This window comes from Eschrichtius robustus, chromosome 3 (assembly GCF_028021215.1).
Source record: "Eschrichtius robustus isolate mEscRob2 chromosome 3, mEscRob2.pri, whole genome shotgun sequence".
Taxonomy (NCBI): Eukaryota; Metazoa; Chordata; class Mammalia; order Artiodactyla; family Eschrichtiidae; genus Eschrichtius; species Eschrichtius robustus.
The window spans coordinates 109,356,247-109,381,018 of record NC_090826.1 but is presented as its reverse complement, the minus strand read 5'-3'; the positions used below and the strand labels follow the sequence as shown (position 1 = coordinate 109,381,018).

The following is a 24,772-nucleotide window of genomic DNA, read 5'->3' as shown; positions in this document are numbered from 1 at the left end:
ACTTGTAAATTAGTACAAATAGTTTTTTTTTTTTTTTTTTTTAATGAGGTGAGTTATAAGTAAGCAGATAATGTATTTGGGTTAATTCGTTTATTTATTTAGGCACCCAGGCTGAGATAATTCAGTGCAGATTTAATGCCATAGGTGCCTTCTGAGGCATCTGGAATTGTTACCTCAAATACGTTGGTAGTCAGTGGGCAAGCACAAGAGTGGTTGGTTACAGCTTTCTCCCAAAATACTTTAAATAATTTTAAGCTGATTTCACCTTTGTTATCTATCTGTTCAACCTGAAATTCATCATTTTAATGTATAAAGGCTACTCAAACCCTCCTCAAAGTTGAATATTAGATAAAATACATAAGCTGAACTTGGAAGCAAGGCTAATTTTTGAGATCTATACTGCTTCCTTGTGAAGAGAGAAAACTAGAATCCAGTCCTGGGATTGAATGTCTTTATTAAAGAAGTGATTAAGTGGCAGCACAAATCAGCAGCAATAATTTCGGAAGGAGTGGAGACAAGGTGTAGGGTCAGAGTTGATTGTTCATTTCATGGTATCAAGGTAGCTAGCTGAAGAACTGTGCCTGAGGCCCATTTGATCATTATTCTACATTGCAAATGCAGGAGGGCAAAACTCAAATACTAAGGACCAAACCCTACTACGCCTTTTAGAAACTGAATAAAACCCTACAAGTTATCATAATGGTCAGCAGGATTGCCTCTTAAGATTTGAAATCCCAGTGCTTTTCCCTCAGCTAGAGTTTTCAGCCCACAGGAGCAAAATTGTAAAGTAAGCTTGAAGAAGGAAAAGCCTTTTGAGAGAGCATAGCTATTTCTGAAATGATTCAGTGCTTTCCCCTATTGTCATCTCCCATGATGTATTATTTCCCCTTGTTTTAAACCTTTATCCCCAACTTCTCTGAGAAAAAGAGTGTATTACAAGAAGGAGCAGGATTGCCTTAGCCTTTTAGAGATCCTACAGTCTTACAGCAGATAATCTCAAACTAAAACTTACAGGGTTTTCATCAACCCTTGAAGAAATATTTGTGTTTACTGGCCTGGAGCAAGAAATTAGGAAGGTTTGAGCAATCTCTGAAGCTGATTAAAATGAAGTAAAAAAAAATCAGTCCTCCATTTTGCACTCCATACTACTCTCTGGTGCCCTCATCAGGCCTGTTTTCTGGAATTAATATCTGGGGGGAGGAAAGGAACCCCTGTGACCCAATACTCCATTGCTTGAACCCTTTACTTTGTGGCTTGATGGTTTTTGAGAGAAACTGATAAGAAAGAAAAATAGATAGATAAATTAAATCAATCAATCAATCAAGCACAACTCTGGCAGATTCATCAGCACCACCTCAACACAATAGAGGGGAGAGAGCAAGACTGATAGGGTAAAAGGGTGGAAAGGAGGGGCTTGAAAGGGCAGGAAAGGAGGGCAAGGTGGTGGGAGAGAGGTCTTGGGCTTAGAGCAAGTCCAATTCAAAGGAGTGGATGCTGGCAATGGGAGCTCTCCAAAAGTTGAAGGTGCTGTACTCAAGGAGGGCATCGCCTTCAGGGTTCTTCTCCTGCTCTGCTCCGGTTGCTTGCCCCGTCGTTTTGCCAACGCTGCTGTCCTTGATCTTGTAGGTGGACGTATCTGACAGACCCAGGCCTTCCAGCTCCGACAGATCCAGTTCTGGAATGGGCATCCTCCAGAAAAGAAAGGAGCTGTACTGGCTACTCACAGGGTCCCTCATAACTTCCTAGAAAGAAACCACTTATCAGTCTTCATGGTATTGCCACCTCTTTGCGGCCCATGGCCTTTCCTTACTGAGAAACTTTACATCCCCATTTGCCTCTGTACATAATCCAAGTTCCCTAGGACAAGCTTCAGGAATCTTCCTCTATTACCATTTTCTACCATTTCCTAACTCCTCCCCATCTTGGAATGACTTATTTACTGCCTACTGCTTGGGTCTGGTTTTCAAGGCCTTCCAGAATCTGGCCCCATTCTTCCTAGCAGTAGTACGTTCTCTGCTACAGCTATGCTTATTTCTGTCTTTCTTAACTCTCTCCACTCTCCACCTTAAAATACTATCCAAGTTTCAGGACTCCATTCAAGTCCCTAGAGGAATCTTTCCCCTGAACTCTTATTATATTTCATATTCTTGATTTCTTCCTGCCTTTGGTTTAATAGGTCATGGTACCTCTGAAAAGAGTTTCCATGATTTTTCTACTTTCTGTTTTCCTCCCTGCTTTCTAAACCCTACTCTAAACTCACCTCTTCCTGGACATCCTTAAACTTACTCAGCTCCATCTACCCTATTTCTTCCAGTATCTCCCACAATGCCTGTAGAGTTTTACCTGACTATATCAGTTTGGGGTTACAGATCACTGTTACATGTCTTGTATAGGGATAAGCTTATCTCCTTCAAGGAACTGAGAGTTTCCCCAAGGGTAAAAACCAGTCTACTTTGTATCTTCTTCACAAGTGCTGGGCTTTAAACACAAAAAACACTCAAGGCTGCTGACTAATTTTCCCTTAGTATTTAACACAATGAATACCTTGCCACTCCCATTTATAACCCCACAGATAAACCTTAACAGCCTATCTATTTCTCTCTAGCCTACCTCCCCTTCAGAACAAAATGCAGGTGCTAAAAGAATTTTCCTATGCCATAACAGGATCGCTTCTCTGACCCAGTGCTAGAATACACCTGATGATAGAGCAAATGGATTGGAAATTTCAGGTAAGGAAAGTAAAGTTTAGATTCGAAGGAGAAAATCTTTTAACAGAATTAGATACTTTTCCATGTTTTAATGAGTACTTCTCTCACCTTTCCTGCCCGTTCCACCCACACCCTGAACTTAGACTATTATACCTCCCTGCAGCCTCCACCCTGCTGCTTACTAACCAAGGGAAGGGGCAAGAAGCATTAGTTGAAATGTTCCCAAAGGAGCAGAAAGAACATTCCACTGCCTCCAAAAATAGAACCCCCATTTCACAAGGCCTTCCTCCAACAGAGTCCATTGGCTCTCGCCAGGCCTTGAGACTCCTAAATAGTGGCCTTAAATAGGTTCCACAATGCCCCCATATAATGTGGCAGAAAAAGTAGGCCTTAATCTAGAATTCAGTTATGTGTGAATGTGTGAGTGTAGGGGCTTTAGGAATGGTGAGTGGGTAGACTAGGATGTTTTTAATGTTAGAGTTACTCTTTTTCTTCTTAGGTTCAAGCTCCAAAATAAACCCTGGGAACTGAGCATTACTCAGCAGACAAGCTGCTTAAAAGGAGGGTAATTCGGGGGCTGGAAAAGGGTGGGGGAGCATGTTGAAAAGGTGAGGTCATCATCCTATGATATTCAGCCCTGATCATCTCCACAGTAATTTGCAGAGGCAAGTGCACAGAAAGCTACAAAAAATGTTGTTCCTATCAACCAGCCAACCCTGGCTTAGTCTGGGACTGTAGAGATTGTAAGAAGCAAACCTTAGGCGTCAGCAGCATTACTGACTTCTTCCCATGGGGATTTTTTTAAACTAACAGTACTAGTTGTTTCCCAATCTAGCTGGCTTCTTTTATATCCCCTCCCTTACCAGTCCCCTCCAGAGTGAGCTTAGTATAATGCTGGGCACATAATAGGCTCTTTAAAAAATAGAATCATAGGGGGGGAAAAAAAGCATAGAATTTTAAAACTAGAAAACACCTTAGAAATTATCCAGTCAGTTTGGATAGGGTCTCATAATTTCCAGTCTGATTCTTTTTTGATGTGTTGTACATAGATAGTTGCCTGCAGCTTTTTATAATCCTATACCAATATTCTCAAAACTTGCAAGAATTTTTAGTTCCTGAAGAACAGATATTCAGTGGGTTAAGTGTGATTCTGATATGAATGGTGAAAATGCAAAAGGCAGAAGAGAGGAAGATAGGATCTGAGAAAGGGAAAAAGCTCTTTGACAAACTGACTCCTTTTCTTCAAGCAGTATATGTATAAAAACAGTCCAAACAATTCTGAGTGTCTGGCAGAGCTTCTCTTGCAATTAAAAAAGGTAAAGGAAATTGTACAAAATATTAACTTAAAAGGCCCAAAATCTCTAGCCATGCCATTGATTCAGAGACATGTACAGAGTACCAAATGCATTTCGGAAAGGCACTCAGTCAAGTATATACAGCATTTAAGATCAAGTCAAGAACATTGACTGCACCGAAAATTGACGCTAAAATACCCGAACATTTTAAATTTAACATAGTATGGATTTAATTCCCAAATACCCAAATTTTGCACAGGGTCCCTTTTCAGCTAGCTTTCTCTTCCCCAAATATTTTCTACCCATAGCTCATCTATCTTTATATCTCTCATTTACTTATCTTAAAGGGCTTGGACAGTGCCTTGTACCACAATATATGTTCAATAAATGCTTCCCACTATCCTTCATTTTAAATTATTCAGGTATTTTAGGCAAAGGTAATTTCTAAATATCACTGTCTAGTCTTAGAGATACACAATTAGCAAATACATAGCATAAAGTGGCTCTCTCTGAGCCACACAGACACGCCCAGATACCCTTTGTCCAGATCCTCAGTGGGACTCTAGGGCCTACCCAACAGGGCCTTGCTGTGTCATGCTGCCACTGTAGAGGGGAGGACAAGGGATGGTGGTGGAGGGGAATGGAACCTCTCTGGCATCTCATTATATGTGTCTCATTCTGCTGCAAATAAGCATTCCTTTTCCAGAATCTGCCCCCATACCTAGCTCTTGTGGACTGTACTGATTTCAATATGGGATCAGGCAGTTCTCCAGCACAGAAGCCCTTACCTTCCTACCTCAAATTGCCTCTTTCTTTGGAGTAAAGGTTTGGGAATGGGAGAAGGAGACTGTTAAAAGAAAGATCAGGATTAATCTCAATATTATCTCAATATTATCGCGTATCTCTCCCTCCAAACTCCTTCCTATGGAGACAAATAAGTTTGGGGTGAGGGTAGACACATCAGTGGAACACAACAGAAAACATTTGAAAATACAGGGAAGTAGAGGCTAGAGTGGTACAGTAGGACTAGAGATTCATCAAAAACCTGGAAGAACAAATTGACAGCTTGAAAAGGAAGATGTAGATTACTAAACTGAAGATAATAAAATTAATAATTTTATTATCTTCAGGACAATAAGTTATAGGCAAACTGACAATTGAAATGAGATAAATGCTGAGAAATAACTACATGTAAATTGTTAGAAATTAATATCTGTGTAAAGGATTATAAGGCATGGATGGAGATCTTAGCAAAGATGTAAAACGGTGAACAAATAACTACCTATTGTTCACAGCGCCGCCTTCGCTTCTCTTGAACTGTCCCCCAACCCCATCCTCATTTGGGGTCTTCAACCTAACTAGAAGCACCTGCTATCTTTTCAGCCCCTTGCCGCCGCCCCGGTTTCGTTTACCTGTTATCAGTGAATTATTAGCGTGTTCCAAAGATGGAGGGAGTACTGCGGGGGCTCCGACGTCTGCTCTGGGCTGGAGAACAAGAAAGCTGTTGGGGCTTTGACGGCTTTGTCTTCTCACTCCCTCTCTGTTCGGTGACTGAGTCAGTCTGCTCAGTCTCCCCCTGCAATGCAGCCCCTCCTAGAATGGCGGAAGGACTCCCCGCCCCCTCCCGGCCTGACTCGGCTAATTCAAATGATAGGTTCCAGAACACTTGAGGGAGGGAGACAGGACTAAAGCATCTCCGTAGGCTTATTGGTCTGATTCCCGAGCTCTTCCAGCTCCCCCGTGCAGACTGAGGGTGTAATGAATGAGTAGTTAATTGTCCTCTAATTTTAGGTGTATGGATTAAAAGTCTTGACTCTAGACAACGTGGAGAAGAGGAGTGTCCCTTTATTCCCCAATTTAAGGATTTCAGGTTACCCGAAGTGTTTTTGAGATCACAAAAATTTTCCCTCCGTCCCTCCCGATTTGCCTTCCCACCCTCACAATGGGTAAATAAACCTAGCCCTATTGCATTTGCGGTAGGGCACAGGAACATCGGGGATGCGTGTGCTTCTGCCAATCCCTGAACTCGGTGGGGGCCGGAGGATTTGGGGGCTCCGCTTCCTTTCGCCCCGCAATGCCTGACGCGCAAACGGAACGCACGATTCTGGAGGGTCCAGCTTGGGTGCCAGGCCTTCCTCGAGGGTCCGCTTTCCCGGGTTTTCCCGGCAGGGGCGGCGGCCCTCGGGGGCTTCCGAGGCCCCTCCCACGTCCCTCCGTCGTGCAGCGCCACCTCAGGCCAGAGCGGGGCTGTGCGCCCGGCTCCCAGTCGGACGGGTTTCGTAATCGCGTCGCGGCCGTTTCCGCCCTCAGCCAGCCGCACCTCTGCCGCTCCGCCCTCGGCTCCCCCACCGCGCCGAGGAGCGAGGCCAGGAACCCCACGCTGGCGGGCACCGAGCGGGAGCCCCCACCAGCTGGCGCCGGACGCCTGGATGCCGGAGCAGAGCAGGTGAGGCCTCGGGCTCGGTCCCTCGGCCCGTGCGCCCCGCCTGCCCAGTCAGGCGGAGACGCACCGGATGCTGGGGGTGGGGGAGGAGGGCGTCCACGGCTGTCGAGATGCTGGGTCGGTGGCGAAAGGGGTGCGCCGGCTGAGGAGCCGTCCCTGTCCGTGCTCCGGCGGTGCGCAGGTGAGGCCGGTGAAGAGCAGAAGGGAAGACGGGTCTGGAGTGTTGGGGGGGAGACGGGAGGTGGGAAGAAGGTCTCTTTTGAGACTCACCAACCTCGGTGCTGGCGTGTGCCAGCAAACTGAAGCAGAGCTGGTCCGGGAAGGTCTAAATCTGAGACAAGCAGCCACGCCAGACAGTGACAAAGTCGGAAAGATTCACAGAGAGGCCCAATGTTAGTTCAGCCTTGGGAGGAGCAGAGAATTTCTGGGTAGAGTCCGGGGGTGGGCAGAAATGGAGCCTATGTGACTGAACCTATTGGGCAGGGGGAGCTGAGGGCCTAGCCCTGTTTCCTCTTACGCCTCCACAGGACCTTGCCTGGGGAAGGGCACGGTCGGTGCTGGGGCAAATGCCTGTCACTTGACTGAAAGTTGGGGGCCACCCCCCACTTCTCCAGAGCCCCGCAGCAGCCCTCATGTCTGGAGGTCTCCATAGGGGACCAGCTGCAGCCCTGGGCTCATAGCCAGAATTGCCCGCTCCATTTTCTCAATTCTCTTTCTCTTTCTCTCCAGCTGCTTCTTGTGAAGGCTTGTCAGGCAGCGGGTAGGAGGCCTTGGGGCTGGAGTCAGCGGGACCGGGAAAACCGGTTTGGGGCTAGAACAGGACCAGGGAACTACCTCTGTACATCCTTCCTCCCTGGAACCTTTCTCCCATCCATTCTCCTGCTCACTCCCCAATAGTTTTAAAGCTCTTAAGCTCTACTGTGATCTTGGTGTCTTTTCCAGCTCTGTATTTCACCCTTCCTACTTGGGACTCAGGCCCAGGTCACAGCACTACTTGGCTGTCAGGGTATGGCCTTATACGATCTAATCCTGACCCCTCCTACTGTTTACCCAGCCCTTCTCCTTCATTGTGGAGTTGAAATAGTGTGTAGTGGGTTCAGGTGCCTCGTCTTCCTGGGCTGACCACTTGAGGACTTCATTTTTCCTCAACCCACTCTTCTCTAGATATTTTAAAGGAGAGTGGCAGCCAATCACTCTTACTTCCTTTTCTGGCCTGTTCCCCTCCCCCCTCACCACCACCACCACCACCACCACATTCACCCTGCCCAGTCTTCTCCTCACGCTGACCCCACCCCCAGGTTTCAGAGACCCTTATGTCCTGTGTCCTAGGGAATGGAATTTCCTGGTCACTTCTCATCATCATTGGTCATTTCATGCCAAGTCCCACACACACACTTTCCCTCCACCCAGCCCTGGCCAGGTCCCTGGAAAAGGAACAGAAACGTCCTTGTTCCCTCCACTGCCCCTTTCCCTCTCTCCTCCTCCCCCTCTTCTCTCCTTTTCCCTCCTCCCCCTCTTCTCTCCTTTTCCCTCCCACCATCCACTTCTGTTCACTCAGCTTTGAGCAAGGAGGGTGTTGGGGGAGAGTCCAGTCTCAGTACAGCGTGTCTGGTAGTGTTGGGGGTTTCCTCTGATTCTTCATTGTTTTCTTCATCCCCTCCCCACCCCCCCAACCCTTACCACCCAACACCACCACCATCACGACAAACCCTGTGACTGACTGACTTCCCCACTGACCACAGCTCCCCTCTCTGGACAGCCGTGTTCTGACTTCCGCCCTGTCTCATTACTCCTCCCCTCCAGTGGTGGGAAGGGAAGTAAGAGAAAGCCTGGACTCTCGGGTCCTTCCATCCCTCAGAAGCTGTGTCACAGTGTTGGTGTGATCTCATCTCAAGGCTGAGAAAAAACCCTCTCAGTTCTTAGATCAGTGTAGGGTGCCAGAGCATCAGGGTTCCAATCTTGGAGGGAGGGGAGATTCCTATTCAGGCTAAAGTGTAATGTGCATGAAACTGCCCTGTTTGGAATCTTTGAGGTTGGTTGTATTATAAGACTAGGGGAATGCAGTGAAAATAGAGGAAACCTATGTGTGCCCTACCCTGGCTGGCAGTAATGAAGAGGGGAGGAAGTTCTTCCTTGGACACTAATGCTGTTGGGAAGTTCCTCATGTCTGGTTGGCTGATGAAGATTGGGGGTGGAAGTGGTAAGGAGGGAAGAGAGAACAGGTCACAGCATGAGGGGAGGAGGGAGGGAGGGAGGCCCAGGCCCTATGGGGTGTGAGACAGAGCAGAGTGGCACGACAGGACATGTGAAGAGGGTGGGGAGGCTGGAAAAAGATTCCTCATGGGACAGAAGATACCTGGCACGTGTACCCACAACCTGTGCACAGATGATCTCCACAAGACACACACATGGTGATAGGGTCATGCCACATATGTGCAAACAGAGGTGCACACAGAGGAGTGCGTTGATACAGAACACAGATAAAACAGTGTAGGCAGCCCTCAGGAAGGATCTCAAGGTCAAGTAATAAAGAAACTGTTAAATGGCTTCTGGGAGGGGTTGGATCTCAGTTGAGGGAAATGAGGAGGAACAAGGGCAGGGAATGGAGAGGGAAGAAATTCCTCACTGTAGAAAGTCTTAGGTTCCAACCTGCTGCAGTTGGTCACCTAGGACCTAGGTAGTCAAGGCCTCTCTTGGTCTTAAAGAAAATCTAGGTGTTCAGAGTAAGGTAAGGAAAAAGGGAGGGTCAGGGGTGGAGGCCTTGTTTGTGAGAACAAAAAACCACCATTTCCTCTTCAAAGTCACTTAAATGCCCCTCCCCTTCTGCCTTAAACCAAGGGAGAAGGGAGGTGGAGCTTGTAGCACCCCCAAACTTTGCTCATTTCTGCCAGTATCATTTAGTCCCCTCCCATCCTCTCTTCCTAGCTTCCAGCCCCCTTCCTCTCCCCTCCGTGGGTACCAGCAGCTACTGTTCCTTAACCCTTTGGTGCCCTTTTGGTTCTTTGCCTTTCTCTGAGAGTCAGACTTCGAGGTTCTTATGTTTGGAGAAGGTTAGTGTTGGTTGTAGGACTAGGGCCTTTACAGGGGAGCAAGAAGATATGGGCTCCTCAGGAGCCTTCTCAAAGAGTGGGGGAGTGGAGATTTCTCATTAACTTTTCTTCTCTCTTTACTTTCTGCTCATCCAGGGTTCCAGGTCTGTGGAAGACATAACCTTGTACCTGCTTGCCCACGCCACTCTCCGACCTTGCTAGTCTCTCAGGGTCTGAGACACTGACCTTCACCGCTCAGCTTAAGGGCTCCGAGGACTCCACTTTCTCTAGACCTGTCCAGCTGAGTAAACCCAGGGTGTTGTTACACCTGAGGGGAGTGAGGAGTGGGCGGTCAAGGCACCAGAGCAAGAGCCCTCTGGGGCCTCAGGCAGAGGCGTGAAACTGGAACCATCGGGGAACATGAGTGAATTTTGGCACAAACTGGGCTGCTGTGTGGTAGAGAAACCCCAGCCGGTAAGTCTCCCCCACCCCACCCCAACACACAGAAACCAGTTACCGTATACTGGGACGTAGATACGTCAGTCTAGGATCCGCCGTCTAAAAAGCACACTTCTTGCCTCCTTCTCTGTCAGGATAGCTTCTGTGGCCGGGCAGGTGTGTACATGGAATGAAGGGGACTGGGTGAGGGAGGAAGTGAACAGTCCTAGCTATCACTTCTTTTTCCCGTCCATTTTGAGTTGGACAAGGGTTGTAGGTGGAGCTTAATACCTGTCAGTTTTCCCCACTGTTTCCTTATCAGCCAGAGGTGACTTTGACATGTCCTTTCTTTGTCCAGTGTTCACTCTGCAGGCCACTGCCCTTACCACCCTGCCTGTGTCCTCTCTCTGTTTATGTTGTTCTAACCTTGCCTTTCATACCCTAGTGATTTCCCTGTTATAATGCCGTATCCCCTTTCCCACCAGGCCCTTAGCTCGTCCCTTAGTGGTTTCCAACTCTTTTCCCTTTCTCCACTGTGACGTAACTCCCTGTCTTCTCCAATCAGAAGAAGAAGAGGAGACGGATTGACCGGACCATGATTGGGGAACCAATGAATTTTGTCCACCTGACTCACATTGGCTCTGGGGAGATGGGTGCCGGAGATGGACTTGGCATGGTAACAAGGGAATGGGCAGAGGTTGATATGAGGTTGTGGGCTAGAACTGTGCCCTTTTTTGAAAGTTTAAGCTGAGGGCATAACAGAATACTCGATGGGAAGCAAGAAGCTAGGATTCTAGTCCTGGTCACAGGCTGCATAAATCTGAGATCTGACATTTCAAGTCTCTGGCCTAGGCTCCCTCATCTTTACAATTAGCAGATTGTTCTTCATTGGATGGAGGATATATATGTCTTAATAGTTACTTGGAGGGCTTTTTTCCAAAAACCATAACCCTTCCTTCTATTAATTAAGAACTGCTGTCTCAGCGCCACAGTAAGTCATATTCTGGTTGGGAGTGTTGGGACAGGGAAAAGGCTGAGCACCTCTATCCTAAGTAATGTTTAATATGCATTTCTGCTCTCAAAATAAGGGAAATGGGCTTGGAGGTAGTGAAGGAATCTTTTCATCAGTTATGAAGCACAGATAAATATGGGAGAGTCCTTTGTGAGAGGATCTTACTAGTAAAAGACCCACTTTGTCTCATCCTCATGAAGGTCATTGTGAAGGGAGGCATTGAGACTTCCCTTGGAGGAATAGAGATTAGTTTTAACCTTTTCAGATTGATTTTATTGTCAAGGAGATGGGGTCAACCTCTTCCACGGAGGGCACAGGGGAGCTCTTTTACCATGCCATATGAAGGTTTAGGAGAGGGTCTCACATGTGCTTTTTCACAGACAGGTGCAGTTCAGGAGCAGATGAGATCCAAGGGAAACCGAGACAGACCGTGGAGCAATTCTAGGGGCTTGTAGCTCCAATACGACTGGTGAGTGATTAGAGAAACCCATCCAACACCTCCAGCCCCCTGGCTCAGAACCGTGATCCTCTGCAAGAATGGGAAGTGAAGGGAGGAAGAAAGAATTAGAATGGAAGAGTCAAAAATGTAGGATCCAGAAAAGCAGAGAGAAAGGGATGTGCAGACAGATAGAAATAGAAAAAAAGAGCGCACTGTGGAAATAGTTAAGTGTGAACCAGGTGGTACCCTCTCCCTAAGGTTTTCTTCGAGGCTAATCTTCCTTCTTCTTTTTTTCCTTTAATCAGGTTCTGCTGTGTGTCCAGCCTTCACCCTGTCCAGCCCAGAAGAGATGCTGGCCCTACCAGTTTCCTTCCTAGAATCAATAACCCCAGGGCCCCTCTTTTCCCTATCTGTCTAATAGTGCCTCAAATGGCTTGGGGGCTGGACTCCCTCTACTCCCTCTGGCTGTAGCCCCTCCTGGAGATGGGGTCAAGGCAGCAGGACTGACCAAGTGACTACTGGTTGGCCAGAAGGAGCTCAGCTGAAGCCCTGGACACTATCAGATCTGAGATAGGAGTTTTCTGGGAACTTGGAATGAGTTCCCTTCTCCTGAATGACGGTCTAGGTGCCATATGTTTTTAAACTCTTAACCTGGAACTCCTTAAATGTGGTGGGTAGGTGAGATTACCAAAGCTGAAGCCGGCTTTGCTAAGAAGCTCCCTACCTCCCTGCCCTTATCTTTCGTCCTGGAATGAACTGAAGCAGACGTCAAGCAGGGTCTGGGAGGGTGACCACTGGCTAGTCTACTTTTTCTCTTTAGATCTCAGACTTGAAACTCAGTCCCTCAGTATCTGTCTGCCGATACCAGGGTCTTTCTCTAGGTAGGCCTCTAACCCTATGTTTCTGTAGCATTGCTGGCTCCCTAAGATCTTTCCCTTTTTTTTTAAATTAATTAAAAATTCAATTTAAGATGAGTTCTCTTAATTACCCCCATCCTGCTACTACCTCTATCCTTAACCCCATCCCGGTCAGGAGCCTTACTGTTTCCCACTGGATAAGAGTTAAGAGGTGGGTCTTAACCTGAAGTCTTGGGGATCTGCCCTCTGCCCACCTCCCCGCTGGCCTAGAGAGCAGGAAGAGGGATCTTGGAGAGAAACCCAGAATTCAGCAAAACTAGGAGTTATGTCTCAGGGTAGACTTACTGATCACTGAGAATGGGAGTGGTGGTGAAATAAATAGGTTGAAAACAATCATCCTTGAGTGATCTTAAGATTCTCCGGCATGAGAGCCGGAAGACCTCTAGAGCAAGTTTTCTCAAACTAGGCACTTTTGACATTTTGGGCTGGATAATTCTTGGTAGTGAGGGACTGTCCCGTGCATTATAGGATGTTTAGCAGCATACCTGGCCCACCCTAGTTATAACAACAAAAAATATCCCCACATATGGCCAAATGTCTCCGAGGGGGCAAAATCACCCCCAGTTGAGAGCCACTGCGCTATAGAGTCGAGATATTTTTCTCTCAGATGATTTCCACTTGTTCATCCTAAGCCTGAGTCATGGAGGAACTAGGGCCCTGTGTAAAGTAGGTTCAATAAGGCTGCACATAATCTCCAAACACTTCTTTATTGTGTGTTGCTTGTGCTTGCATGGGTTCATGTCTCTGTGATGGACGTGTACTGTGCTTCTCCTTATGCTCTCTGGAGGGGGGGTTCCTGCAGTGTGGAGACATGAACAGGGTATGGGGGGATTGGGGAAGGGAGGGAGTGAAAAACAGTAGAGCCACAGATACCCCAGCTTATCCTCCCCAAATTTTAAGCTCTGTTTCTGTGCCCTAATCCTAGAACCAGACACAAATAAGACTCAGGGAGTTTTGTCTGAGGACCAGGTCCCACTGCCCATCTGGCTGAAGAGTCTGCTTTAGGTGGGAAAATAATGTAGGAGTAGGGTCTTTAGGCATTTTCAGTTTTCTCAGGTGTTTTGTTCTGGCCCCTTCCTTGCAGGGTGATGAGGAGGGCAGAACAGATGAGCTCCTGCCTGCTCTGAGATGAGAAGGCGGGGGTCTCATTAGCTCAGTAACAGGAAGAATCCTGTTTAATGGTAGTGGGGGTCAGGAATGTGAGAACTAAGATCCACTCTGATTCCACCATCCATCCAGTTTACCCCCACCTATAGTGACTGAGGTTCTAATTTCAGTGTATTTCCTGCAGATTTTTTTTTTAGTGTTTTAGCTTGGTTATAGAGATACATTCCCAATGTACTCAATTCCAGTCTAGCTAGTTGCTCTGAAAGTAGCTCATCTTGTTGGCCTAAAGTAGCTGAATAGCCTGAGGGTTATACTAGATCTAAAGGGTTAACAGGATAGGGCAGAAAGATGGGGGAACTCCTGGAATCTCCGGTCACCCTGATCTTGAGCCTTATTGTACTGCCTATTCTTTTCTTTTTGGCCACGCCACGCGGCACACGGGATCTTAGTTCCCAGGCCAGGGATGGAACCCACACCCCCTGCAGTGGAAGCAGGAGTCTCAACCACTGGACGGCCAGGGAAGTCCCTCTACTGCCTATTCTTTAGACACCATCTTTTCTTTGGTGCTCTCTCACCTTTAGCTACCTTCTCTAATGTGTATGCTACCATCACTTTAACAATATTTAGAGTGATGGGAATGGGTTTGAGAGTCATAATTTATATTAAAAATTGTTGGACTTTTAAATACATTTTCAAATAAAAAAAGTTTAAGCAAAATAGTCCCAGAGTAATCACTACAGGTGTGTGTTGGGTTAAAGGGTAGACGTGGTTAATGAAGGCAACTCCTAGAAAGTGGCTGTCATGGAATTTTGTGCCAACCTTGCCCTTTCTGAGGAGAGAAGGCCAAGTGTCGTGAAGGCAAGGAGAAGATAACCATCACCTCCCAAGGGCTCAACTCATTGTTCTTCCTGTTCCTTTTTCTTGGTATTCATCTGAGATTTTTCAAGTCTTTAAAGAAGTACTTGTTTAAAAACAACTTTGGAAATGAAGAAGATGAGCAATATCAACATTTTTATCCTGGGGGACAGTGGAAGGGACCAAGCCAGATGCTGCTAGTACACAGTTCAGTCTTAAGGGTCAAGAGATTTATGGTCTCCCCTCCCTCAGGTACCTCTGTAGAAAGACACAACACCAAAAAGTTTTTTTTTCTAGTTTTGTTTTTCTGTACTAAAAATATCCAGTGGGTGCTGGGATTGAAAGGGGAAGAGAGGTTGAGATGCTGACACCTCCTCTTGTGGTTGAAGTGGCCATTACCTCCGATTTCTGTTTATCTGGGTAAGGAAACAAAATAGAGAAAAGGGAAAATATAACCACATCCATATTCTTTTCCCCTCCTTGCCTCATCTCCCTCTCCCCACAAACCCTCATTCCGTTAACACTGCTGCCCACTATTTATGCTTTTTTATATTGAATAATGGTATTAGACACAGCAAGGAGAGAGACAAAAACAGAAACTTGACAGAATGACCAAGTATATATTTTATTGTCCTTCTCCTTTCCCCAAAGGTCCTGTCATCCTGAGACCTTGAGAATATTTTATCAGGTCGATCAGGAACTTTGGTAGCTCTTTTGGTGAAGTAGAGGACTATCCTTCCCTGAGAATTCTTAAGTTTCTGGGAATAATCCCAGGAGGACAGTTCTTTGGGTTAGTAGTGGTTAAGAGCATTGGCACTAGTGTCAAACAAACCTGGTTTAAATCCTGCCGTGACTCCACTACTTACTAACTGTAAACCCCCTGTTTCTTCATCTGTAAAGTGGTAATAATAATACCATAGAGTTGTTGTGAGGACTGATCCAGGTAGAGTGCACATAAGAAGACCTCAGATATTGGCAGCTGTTACTGTTAAGCTGCGTTAATAAGCTGAAAACTACGAAATCTTCCACATCCATCAACTATCTCCACATCAAGAGTTCTTTATATATCTACAATCTTAACAGTTTGGTCAATAATCATCTAATGACCTACATGTTGCCTAATAGCCAAACAGCAGTTGCTCAAGAAATGATAGGTGGAATCAATGGCTAACAATAATGTGAATAACCAATGCATTTTATGAATCAATAACCAAACATAAGCAACAGTTCACGCAGACACACTGGCTGGCTTAGCAACAGGGTTCTGGATATCAGGACTTTTCAGATGCCTTAACAAAGATGCTGGCTCATCACTAGACACTTACTGGTTGCATCTCTGTGAACACTGTAGACAGACTGTTCCAAATATCCTCCAGCCCAGTCCTGACCCTTTTCCAAAAAGCAAGGGCTGGGTTGGGCCTGAGACTGGGGATGAAGGGGGTGGGTCTGAGTCGGCTGACTAGTGGGGGAAGGGGAGTAGTGGTGGTGGCCCTGGTGGTGGTCTGAGTGGTGCAGCTGGTGTCAGGACAGAGACCTGCATCGAGGGGGCACTCCTCCCGCTCGCGGTTGCAGGGGCATTGGTGGTAGGTGCAAGGCCGGTGCTCAGTGCGGAGTTGGCTCAGCGCCCCAACTCGCAGGCGCCCCGAAAGGCCACGCAGTTTCCCGGCTCGGGTCCGGCTCATGGTGCCGGACTTGCAGTGGCAGTGCCACGGGCCCCAGGGCATCAGCACCAGCCGCAGATCCTCGGGAGCTGGCATGGCTGTGGGCGAGGGCGGTGGCCACTGGTTCCGGGTGGACCGTGCTGTCGACCACTGGTTCAGGGTAGTGTCGGAGAGCAGCTGGTCCACGTTAGCCTTCCAGGTGGAGGGCCGCTGGCTTGAACTCATCCTGATTTCGGAATCCCGGTCATTCGCTGTAAACCCTGGGCTAGGCCCCCCAGGTGTACTGGAAGTCGTATTGTGAGTCTCCAACTCGGTGTTATTCTTTCTGGCGTAAATCACAACCCCCTCTTCCAAAGACCCATCCTCCTCCGCCGACAAACGCGACCGGCTACCTGTGGACACCGTGGAGGCCAAGAGCTCGGCAGCGGCCGGGCCTGCCAGGCCGTCGGCCACGGCCACGACGTCGTCCTCATCCTCCATTGTTACCCTCATCTTCTGGGAAACAACGCTCCGGGTGCTCCGGGCGGTGGTCCGGTAGCTGCGGGTCATAGGGCCCCCGAAGCGGAGACTGTTCCGCGGCATCGCGGTCGAAGTCAGGCCTTCGGCCCCCGCCGCCCGGGGCCCCAGACTCAGCAGCAGGGCCCAAAGCAGCGCGCCGGCGGCGGGGACCATGGGGCTGGACGGTGTGGGGCTGGGAGGGAGGCCAGTGAGGAAGGCCGGGGCTCCCACCTTCTCTCCCTCCCTTCGGCTCTCGACCCACCGGGTCGTTAGAACCGAGGCCCGCGGGGGAGGGGAGGGGGGCTCTGACGCGCGCGCCACGCCCCTCCCCCAGGCCCTCTCCCCGCGGGTCAGCTCCGGCAGGCCCAGGGGCTCAGCTGAAAATCCCAGAGAACCTCTGCAGCAAGAACTCCTGTGCCAGAACCGACAGACGGATTGTGATGCAAGGGGCTGGGGAAAGAGTAGTACACTTCCTCGGCGCGGCGCTTGAATCTCTCATCTCAGTTTATTAATCGCTACAGATCTGAATTTACTAAAGAGGACAAAATACAGGTTTTGAAAATGCCCCTCCCCAGGCTCACAGGCAGCAGATGAGACTACTGAAGGAAAGAGGGAAACAGAATGGCTCTTCAACATTTAGGGCACTGACTCCTGGCTCCCAGCGGGAGACCTGCCCTCCCCATCCACCCCTCACCTTCACAGACTGCTAGAATACCCCAGGTGGAAAGGATCTCAGACTCAAAGAGAGGAGGTTATTTGCCCAAGGTTCTACAGCTAAAGCAGCACAGCTTTGCACTGTCCTAGATAAAATGCCACAACATGCACCCCTCCAGCTGAAATGAAAGTCACCCAGCACATCAGGTTCCCAACCTCAGAGCCCTGCTTTGAAGTCAGGGTCATGGAAGGAACGACATCCCATTGAGATGTGAAGATCCAGTGGTACTGGGATTGAGGATGAGTTGATTTACAAAACAGCTCAGATGTTTCAGGGTTTAGGGTGTAAGCAGATCAATATCTTTGCTTGGTTCTTAAGCTCATTATTCCAGTCCTATGCTAGGTCCCTCCTGAGCCATGGAGATCCTGGTCCAGCCTAGGAGAAAGAGAGGGGGAAAAAGTGGTATAGGAGCAGACTGGGTTTTACTCAGGGGTTTAGGGAGAGAAGCCAGGTGAACTGGAAGAGGTAGATTAGATGCTTGGGTCGGTCATCATGTAGGATCCTTTGCTCTCTAGCAACCCTCCCCCACTGGATATTCTCTCCTATTCACTGCCAACATATCCCTTCTTAATTTCTAGGGCTGGTCTGAATTTCCTCTAAATTCTGTGCTGTGATTACTCCTTTATTCCTTGATGCACTTATAGGATTAATTTTTTTCATTTGTTCTTGTTGGATACAGTAGTGTCCTGCATGTATGGAGTCTTCCCAGATACACTGACGCCTCTGAAAGCAGAGCCTCTGTCTTTTAGTTCCTTTGTTCCAACAAGGCATTAAGAAAGTGGGAGTTGGCTCTTACACATCCCATCCCAAACTTTTATCCTTAAGCCAGGACTCACCGTCTGACAGCTTCTGGGATGTGGACCTGATCCAAGGAGATGAGTTGGGCCAGCTCTCCAAGGCTATTCAGAAAACGGATCTTCCGTGTGAACTTGGAACTAAAAAGAGAGGATCAACCAAGTGTGTTTTATATGGGGAAGAGGGCTCCTGGAGATCCTTACAAAGGGAAACATAATAAGTAGAGAGTGGTTAAGGCTAGAAAGAGTCAGGGTGGGGCAAGAAGTTCTTAATCTTGATTGTGAAAATGGGGAGAGCGGAAACGGGGTCTTTGTCCCCCAAGCTAGTACCTGATGAAGGGCCGAAGCAGTGTCAGGAATGCCTTCACATACCATGTAGCATGGACAACCACCAGGGCATGCAGGTTTTTCCGGAGCCTGAAGAAGAACATGAGACCATTCCACTCTCCTTCCACCTTCATGCCTGAAGATCAGGTGGAGCTACCTTCTGTACTTTAACTTCCTTCCCTTCTTCTCTAATTTCTAGATTTCTCTGATAGTTGGGTCGAATCCCCATTCCTTTAACTGCAATCTCAGCTCCATCCATCTTGCTTAGCCTCCTCATTTTTAGGAAACTCTCCTCTTGGAATACCTTAGCCTGGCCTTCTCTACCCCACTTCTTTCCTGTGCCCTACGCTCCCATAGTTCCTTTTGTATACTCCTCCATCCCTCCATGATCCGGTGAAGACCAATGAGGAGAAAAAAAAAGGAACAAGAAGAGAAAAGTGAGCAAATGGAAGACGGAGGGAAGAAAGGAAACAAGAAAAGGGATATCAAGGAAAAAAGGCATAAGGGTCAGGGATGAAGGCAGACAAGAAAAGAAGACAATGGAGATGTGAAAAGTGAAATAAATGGCAAGACTATGAGAAAAGGAAGGGCTGCCTTCCATGTGCCAGGCAATGCGCCATGTTGATTTGATTCAAATACTCAGTGGCAAAGGTATTATCATTGACATTTTACAGAGAAGGAAACTGAGTCCCAGAAAGTTAAGTGACTTGTCCACAGTCATAAAGGTAGTAAGTGATAAAGGCAAGATTTGAAACTAGATTTCCATGACTCCAAGAGAGGACAGAGGATAGGAGAGGCTTGGAAAGGGGTATAGAGGGACAAAGAAAAGTGGAAGAGGGAGTTCCCTGGTGGCCAAGTGGTTAGGATTCCGGACTTTCACTGACAGGGCCCCGGTTCAATCCCTGGTCAGGGAACTGAGATCCTGCAAACCACATGGCGCGGTCAAAAAAAAAGTGGAAGAGATTGAATGGAAGAAACTATGGAAAGATGGAAAAGAAAAAGATAAGATAGAGCATGGTAGCCCTCTTGTCCTAGAGGCTCACCGGCGATCCAGGGTGTGGTAACACTGGCGTATCCAGCTCAGAGGTGGAACTTGGGCCCTACTTGTGCCTCCACTCAGGTGAACAAGCAGATAATTTTCAGCTATCAGCAGCTCCAGAGTACCCACCATATACCTGGGGAGATGAAATTGTCAGGGAAGGTATGCGTTTGGGGTTGTGGGGAGTGAGAGGCACATTACTGTAGACTCTACAGTCAGTTACTGATCAGAGAAGGGGTTCTTTTGAATGTTTCCCTCTCTAACATCCACTCTGGAGCACTTTAAGCCTTCCACCTCACCTAAACAAGTGTTCCATGACATAGGTGTAGTCGGGGATGCTGCTTCTGGGTAGATAACAGGAAGCAAAGAGGATGACAACATTGAGGCCATCACCATGGTAGCCTGGGGAGGAGAAGGGGAAAACTCATTCAGTCAACAAATAAGTATTGATGGACAGTACATCTGTTTAGGTTGAGAGACTCTGAGGGTATCTAGAAGTTGCAGGAAGGATTCTGAACCCATAACTGAATTTCCAGCTTCGGCATTTTACTTAAGAAGTCACAGTTCTTACCCCTCCATTACCTCCATGAGATAGGACTTTCTTATAGGGCTCAATGACGGTCATGTCCACTCGCTGCTCCCGCTGTCCTGTTCGGAACACCCTCCAGCAATGACCGTCTTCTCCAGCCACATCCCACATACAACCCTGGCCCAGCCTTTCAGCTGCCTCACTGGCCCCCAGGCCCTCTGCCTGGGGCAGCTCATCTAAAAAAGAGGGATGGGGAAGGATCAACAAGGCAGAATACATACCTTCAGTATCTTGTAAGTTCCTCAGATTCTTAGAGTTTATTACCTCAACATCTAATTCCTCATTTTTTACCCATGACTCTAGCCCTAGTTTGTCCGATCAACCCAACCCCTTGCTGGTTTCTCTTTCCTGACTCATTATCTTCACTTTTTCACTAGACAATGGCCTGGAGGTAACCTTACACTATGGTAGGTTGATGGCCCTTGCCATTTTTCCAGATTCTTTCTGCCCATGCTTTTCCTTCCTTGGGTGAGCTCGTTTATTCCCATGTCTTCAATTACTGCCAGTAAGGCGATGATTCCTTTCTAACCCAGACTTCTCTCCTACCACCAGACCCATATCCCTAAATGCCTAGAGTGGACATCACTATTTTGTGTTTCTCTGTCATCTCCAAGTCACCAGACTCCAAGTGCAACTCAAACTCATTCTCTTCCTCCTCTCTCTCATATTCTTTCTTGATGAATGACACCATCCATCTAGTTTCCTGAGAGAGAAAACTCTTTGTCAACAGAGACTCTTTCTTCTCTACCAGCCGTCAAGCCAACAGGACCCCAGATCCTCCTCCATCTATCTCCATTATATCCTTTTATCATTCTTTCCACTATTAGTGTCCCGGTACAGGTTCTGAGCCTTTCTCATCTGGCCTTAGTACTAGCCTCCTAACTCGTCTCCCTGCCTCTTGTCTGTTTTCCTCCAGTCTACCCTTTACACCACTGCTGGAGCAAGGTTTCTTTTCTTCTCTCCCTTTTTCACTCAAATGGCAATATACATAAAATACAATATACTATACTCACTAATTTTGCATGATCTTTCCATAGAAATAAAAAGAACTGCTTCATCTTAAAAAATAGTGCCTAGTATTTAGTATTCCATGGTATGGATGTACTGCAATATTGTAGAACTAACATCCTATTTATGGACCTTTAGGTTGTTTTCAATCTTTTGAAAGCCATCAAATCTGATCATGTTAGTCCCTTGATTAAAACCATTCAAGGGACTCCCCATTGCCTACAGGATAAAATCTAAACTCAATGTGGCAGCAAGGACCTCCATGATTTAACCCTTGCCTACTTAACAGTCTTTTGTCATTCTCTCTCTTCACCTCCCAGCCACAGAATATATATTATATTCTGTGATATAATAATATATATTTTGGTTTTGTTCCTGGCTTCTAAAACAGCTCCTGATGATAAAGGTTAAAGAGGTATCTTTTCCTATTCATAACAAGCCCCTTTCAACCACAGAAGTTTATGTTAATGAGGTGACTTTGGAAAACTTCTGTGGATGAGTGGCTGGTTGCCAGGCCAACCAACCACATGATTAGAGGTTTGGAACTTTTACCCTCTGACCTCTGAGGAGGGGAGAGAGACTGGAGGTTGTGCTAAATCACTAATGGTCAGTGATTCAATCAATCATACCTACATATGAAGCCTCCATAAAAAAAACCCTAACTGAAGGGGTTCTGAGAGGTTCTGCGTTGGTGAACACATGGAGGTGCTGGGAGGGTGGTGCACCCACGGAGCTCCACACCCCCTTTCACATAACTTGTCCTATGTATTGCTTCCTTCTGGTTGTTCCTGATCTGTATCCTCCTATAATAAACCTGTAATCTAGTAAGTAAACTGTTTCCCCAAGTTCTGTGAGCTGTTTTAGCACATTATCAAACCTGAGGAGGGGGTGGCAGGCACCTCTGATTTATCACCTGTCGGTCAGAAGCACAGGAGACAACCTGGACGTGTGATTGGTGTCTGAAGTCTGGGGCAGTCTTGTGGGTGAGCCCTTAACCTGTGGTGTCTGTGCTAACTCCAGTTAAGTGTCGTGACTGAATTGTAGGACACCCAATTTGTGTCTGGAGAGTTGGAGAATTGGTCGGTGTGGGGAAAACCCATACATTTGGTGTCAAAAGTGCTGTGAGTAGAGAAGAAACAAAGTTTTCCTTAATACCTAAATAGTCATACTTAATACTCTGAATTCCCCACCATGCCATGCTATTGCCCAATTTGCTTCTTCCACCTAGAATGCCTCTCCAATTACCTGATAAGCTCAGAATGGCATCCTCTGTGAAGTCTTTCTTAACACCTCTCAGGTGGAACTGACCTTTGCCTTCTCCCTGCTTACACTGTACCCTATACACATGTAGATCATAACCTTTAACTGCATTTATTTGTATATGTGTTTATTTCATACTAAACAGAGAATTCCCTGAGGGTAGGGATTATCTTATTCATCTTTATAACTCAGTTCTAGCTCAATGATAGCAATATAACAGTTATTCAATAAAATTTCCCTCAATAAATGAAGTACCCCCTTCTCCCCCTATACTGACTACTCTCACATTGGACCAATAAGCTCTACCTTTCCATTCTGAGGAAATTTTGCTGGTCTTACCTCTTGGTCCCCACCTTATTAGTTCTAACTTCAGTCCCATTAAATCCATCCTGAGCTTTTTTAACACTGGCCTCTACTTCTACCAGCTCAGTCTTCAGCTTTCTTTCCCACCTTCCCGTTCAAATTCATGTCCACTGTCCAGCTGCTCCGAGTCTGAAGGTGTCTCCAACTCGTCTACCTCCAGGTCAGAACTGCCATCAGGAGAGGAAGGTACAGAGTGGGTGGGAGAAGCTCCGTTATCTCCAGGCCCCTTAGTCAGATTCAGTCGCAACTCTGGGGCACAAAGACGCTTACGCATGGGGCGCTGGCCACACGGGGCTAAAGTGCTGGGGGTTCCTGGGTTTGGAGCAGGGAAAAAAAAAGAAGAGAAAGATGGGTTTGTGTTGGTGGGGGATGTTAGAATTCCTGTCTATGTAAGTGATAATATGGGGTGAATCCTAAAGAAGGACTAACACGGGACATTTGGGAAGTAGAACCGCAAAGGGATAGGGTGGCATAACCCTTCCCTGGACCAGAATCAGGGAGGCCTGGGTTCTAATTTACGTACCTGCCTGTGAGTCTCTTTCAGGATTATGAGGATCTCCAGAAGGGTCAGCCTCTTCAGGAAGCAATCTAGAGGGGAAAAGATGAAAAGGGGGAAGAAATACAGGCTAAAGGCATTAAGCTGGTATCAACTTATCAATCCCATCTCCCCGCCATGAAGTTATCACCTCTTCTTTCTTTTCCCCACCTCTTTCCTTCAAGTCCCAATTTACCATAGCTGCCCTCCATTTGTGACCAGCCTTCCCTTTTCCCAGCCTCGCTCATACTTCCTCACCTAGGGAATTCTTCATCCTGCCAGTCTTCCTTCAGCTCCAGTTCCCCAAGTCTCAAGGATGCTCCTAGTACAGCTGTTTCTGCATTCTCCCTGACCCTATAGATAGTCTCCCAGAAAAAAAGATTATTATGAGACAAACCAGGCAGTGTCTTAAGGGAACTGGAATGAAGAGCAGTAATGAAGGTACAGAGCAGAGGGCAGGCCTTAAAAAGAAGTCAGATCTCTTGTCTCCTAGATGTTTCTACCACCTTCACCACTTGTTAGAAAGCCATCACCCCTAGTTGGGTTTAGGAGCAGAGCAGGCATGGAAGGTAAAGCTAATTATTTTTACCTGATGGCAGTTGCTCCACCTGCACAGTAGGGGTGAGAGGTATTTCACATTACAATTGGCTGGAACCCGACAGACCTGCCAAGCTGTCACTGGGCAAAGTTGGGGAAGATGTCACCTAGTCAGGCCTGCCTTTCCTCCACCACACTAGGGAGTGGTGAGGGGAAACCATGGCAGAGGGGTAGGGGAAGAAGGTAAGGAGGAAGAGAGATTTGCTGGGAAGGAGTACCTGGACCTTAACTTAGTTCTGGGTCAGCTTTCCTGATGGCCATTCTGGAGGGTGGGTATTAGAAAGCGGAAAACGGGGCAGATTTATCAAAAACAAAACATAGAAACTTCCTTAAAAAAAAAAAAAGCAATAGGGAATTATCCTGGAATCCCTTGTTCCCTAATTCCCATACCTCACTGATATTTCCTACCTAAAGCCACCTCCATCCCTTCTCTGCAAATTAATTCTCTTACAGTCTTATCTCCTCTAGGAACCTGAGATTTGACTTGGAAAGAGCTGGATGGTGGGAAAGTCCCTTAAGACTATTCACTCCTTGTTTCCAATCAAGTTAGCCAGCGTCTTCCTTACCTGAGATCTAATGTCTTTTCTCCTTCCTCTTGTACAGTTCCCATCTTCAGAAGTCTTCCTGTCGCCTTTAAACACTTGGAGTTGTCGGGGAGCCGGATGTCTCAGCTCCCCAACACGTCTGTATCCCCTTTTTCTGTCTCAGCTGTTGTTGCTCTTGCCTCCAAGGAGGAGGGAAGGGTGGAAGGGAGGTAAGTAACCTCACCTTCAAACAGGTTTTGCCACCTCCCTTCCCAAGAAGCAGGTTTGCACAAAAGAGAAACCATGCCTATTGGGGCGGGTTCTGGGGAGGAGACTACATATTCTAAAGCGGCTAGTCTTGGGTGAGTCGAGGAAGGCAATTTTCTAGACTCCTTAAAACCTTCTGGAAGCTGCTTTAAAAAAAAAAAAGTAATGGTAGCAACCATTTTAGTTTTAAGACTATCGTGGGCCTACTTCTCAAGCATAAGCAAAATCAAGGACACAGAAGTATGTTATAAAGAGGGTTCTGGAAGAAACAAACTAAAGGAAAGGCTGAGGATGAGGGGAGACATAAGACTGTTGCTCCTTATTCCCAAAAAGAGTCAACAGAAGGAAGACA

The 24,772-nt window shown here is 47.1% G+C and overlaps 4 protein-coding genes across 6 annotated transcripts; 1 reads left to right on the top strand and 3 right to left on the bottom strand.

The window, feature by feature from the left end:
• Positions 1–437: 437 nt before the first annotated feature.
• On the bottom strand, positions 438–5,603 carry MLLT11 (MLLT11 transcription factor 7 cofactor). Its single transcript, XM_068540752.1, has 2 exons — positions 5,416–5,603; positions 438–1,742 (listed from the first exon to the last, which is right to left on the bottom strand). The coding sequence occupies exon 2, from the start codon at positions 1,734–1,736 to the stop codon at positions 1,464–1,466; it is 273 nt and encodes a 90-aa protein (XP_068396853.1). The 5' UTR covers positions 1,737–1,742; positions 5,416–5,603; the 3' UTR covers positions 438–1,463.
• Positions 5,604–6,273: 670 nt separating this feature from the next.
• On the top strand, positions 6,274–12,333 carry CDC42SE1 (CDC42 small effector 1). 2 transcript variants are annotated; one of them, XM_068540754.1, is made up of 5 exons: positions 6,274–6,449; positions 9,632–9,949; positions 10,479–10,589; positions 11,306–11,394; positions 11,670–12,333. In XM_068540754.1, exons 2-4 carry the CDS (start codon positions 9,896–9,898, stop codon positions 11,378–11,380), a joined length of 240 nt encoding a protein of 79 aa, XP_068396855.1. In that variant the 5' UTR covers positions 6,274–6,449; positions 9,632–9,895; the 3' UTR covers positions 11,381–11,394; positions 11,670–12,333. The 2 variants fall into 2 exon arrangements, with proteins under 2 accessions (XP_068396855.1, XP_068396856.1); XM_068540755.1 differs by lacking the exon at positions 6,274–6,449 and adding an exon at positions 6,477–6,627.
• Positions 12,334–14,574: 2,241 nt separating this feature from the next.
• Positions 14,575–16,825, bottom strand: C3H1orf56 (chromosome 3 C1orf56 homolog). Its single transcript, XM_068540749.1, has 2 exons — positions 15,569–16,825; positions 14,575–14,659 (listed from the first exon to the last, which is right to left on the bottom strand). Exons 1-2 carry the CDS (start codon positions 16,574–16,576, stop codon positions 14,639–14,641), a joined length of 1,029 nt encoding a protein of 342 aa, XP_068396850.1. The 5' UTR covers positions 16,577–16,825; the 3' UTR covers positions 14,575–14,638.
• Positions 16,826–16,888: 63 nt separating this feature from the next.
• BNIPL (BCL2 interacting protein like) lies at positions 16,889–24,572 on the bottom strand. Of its 2 annotated transcripts, none has more exons than XM_068540750.1 (9): positions 24,196–24,572; positions 23,021–23,085; positions 22,585–22,809; positions 19,860–20,042; positions 19,577–19,679; positions 19,282–19,413; positions 18,242–18,328; positions 17,954–18,052; positions 16,889–17,492 (listed from the first exon to the last, which is right to left on the bottom strand). In XM_068540750.1, exons 1-9 carry the CDS (start codon positions 24,237–24,239, stop codon positions 17,456–17,458), a joined length of 975 nt encoding a protein of 324 aa, XP_068396851.1. In that variant the 5' UTR covers positions 24,240–24,572; the 3' UTR covers positions 16,889–17,455. The 2 variants fall into 2 exon arrangements, with proteins under 2 accessions (XP_068396851.1, XP_068396852.1); XM_068540751.1 differs by lacking the exon at positions 24,196–24,572 and adding an exon at positions 23,291–23,486.
• Positions 24,573–24,772: the final 200 nt, after the last annotated feature.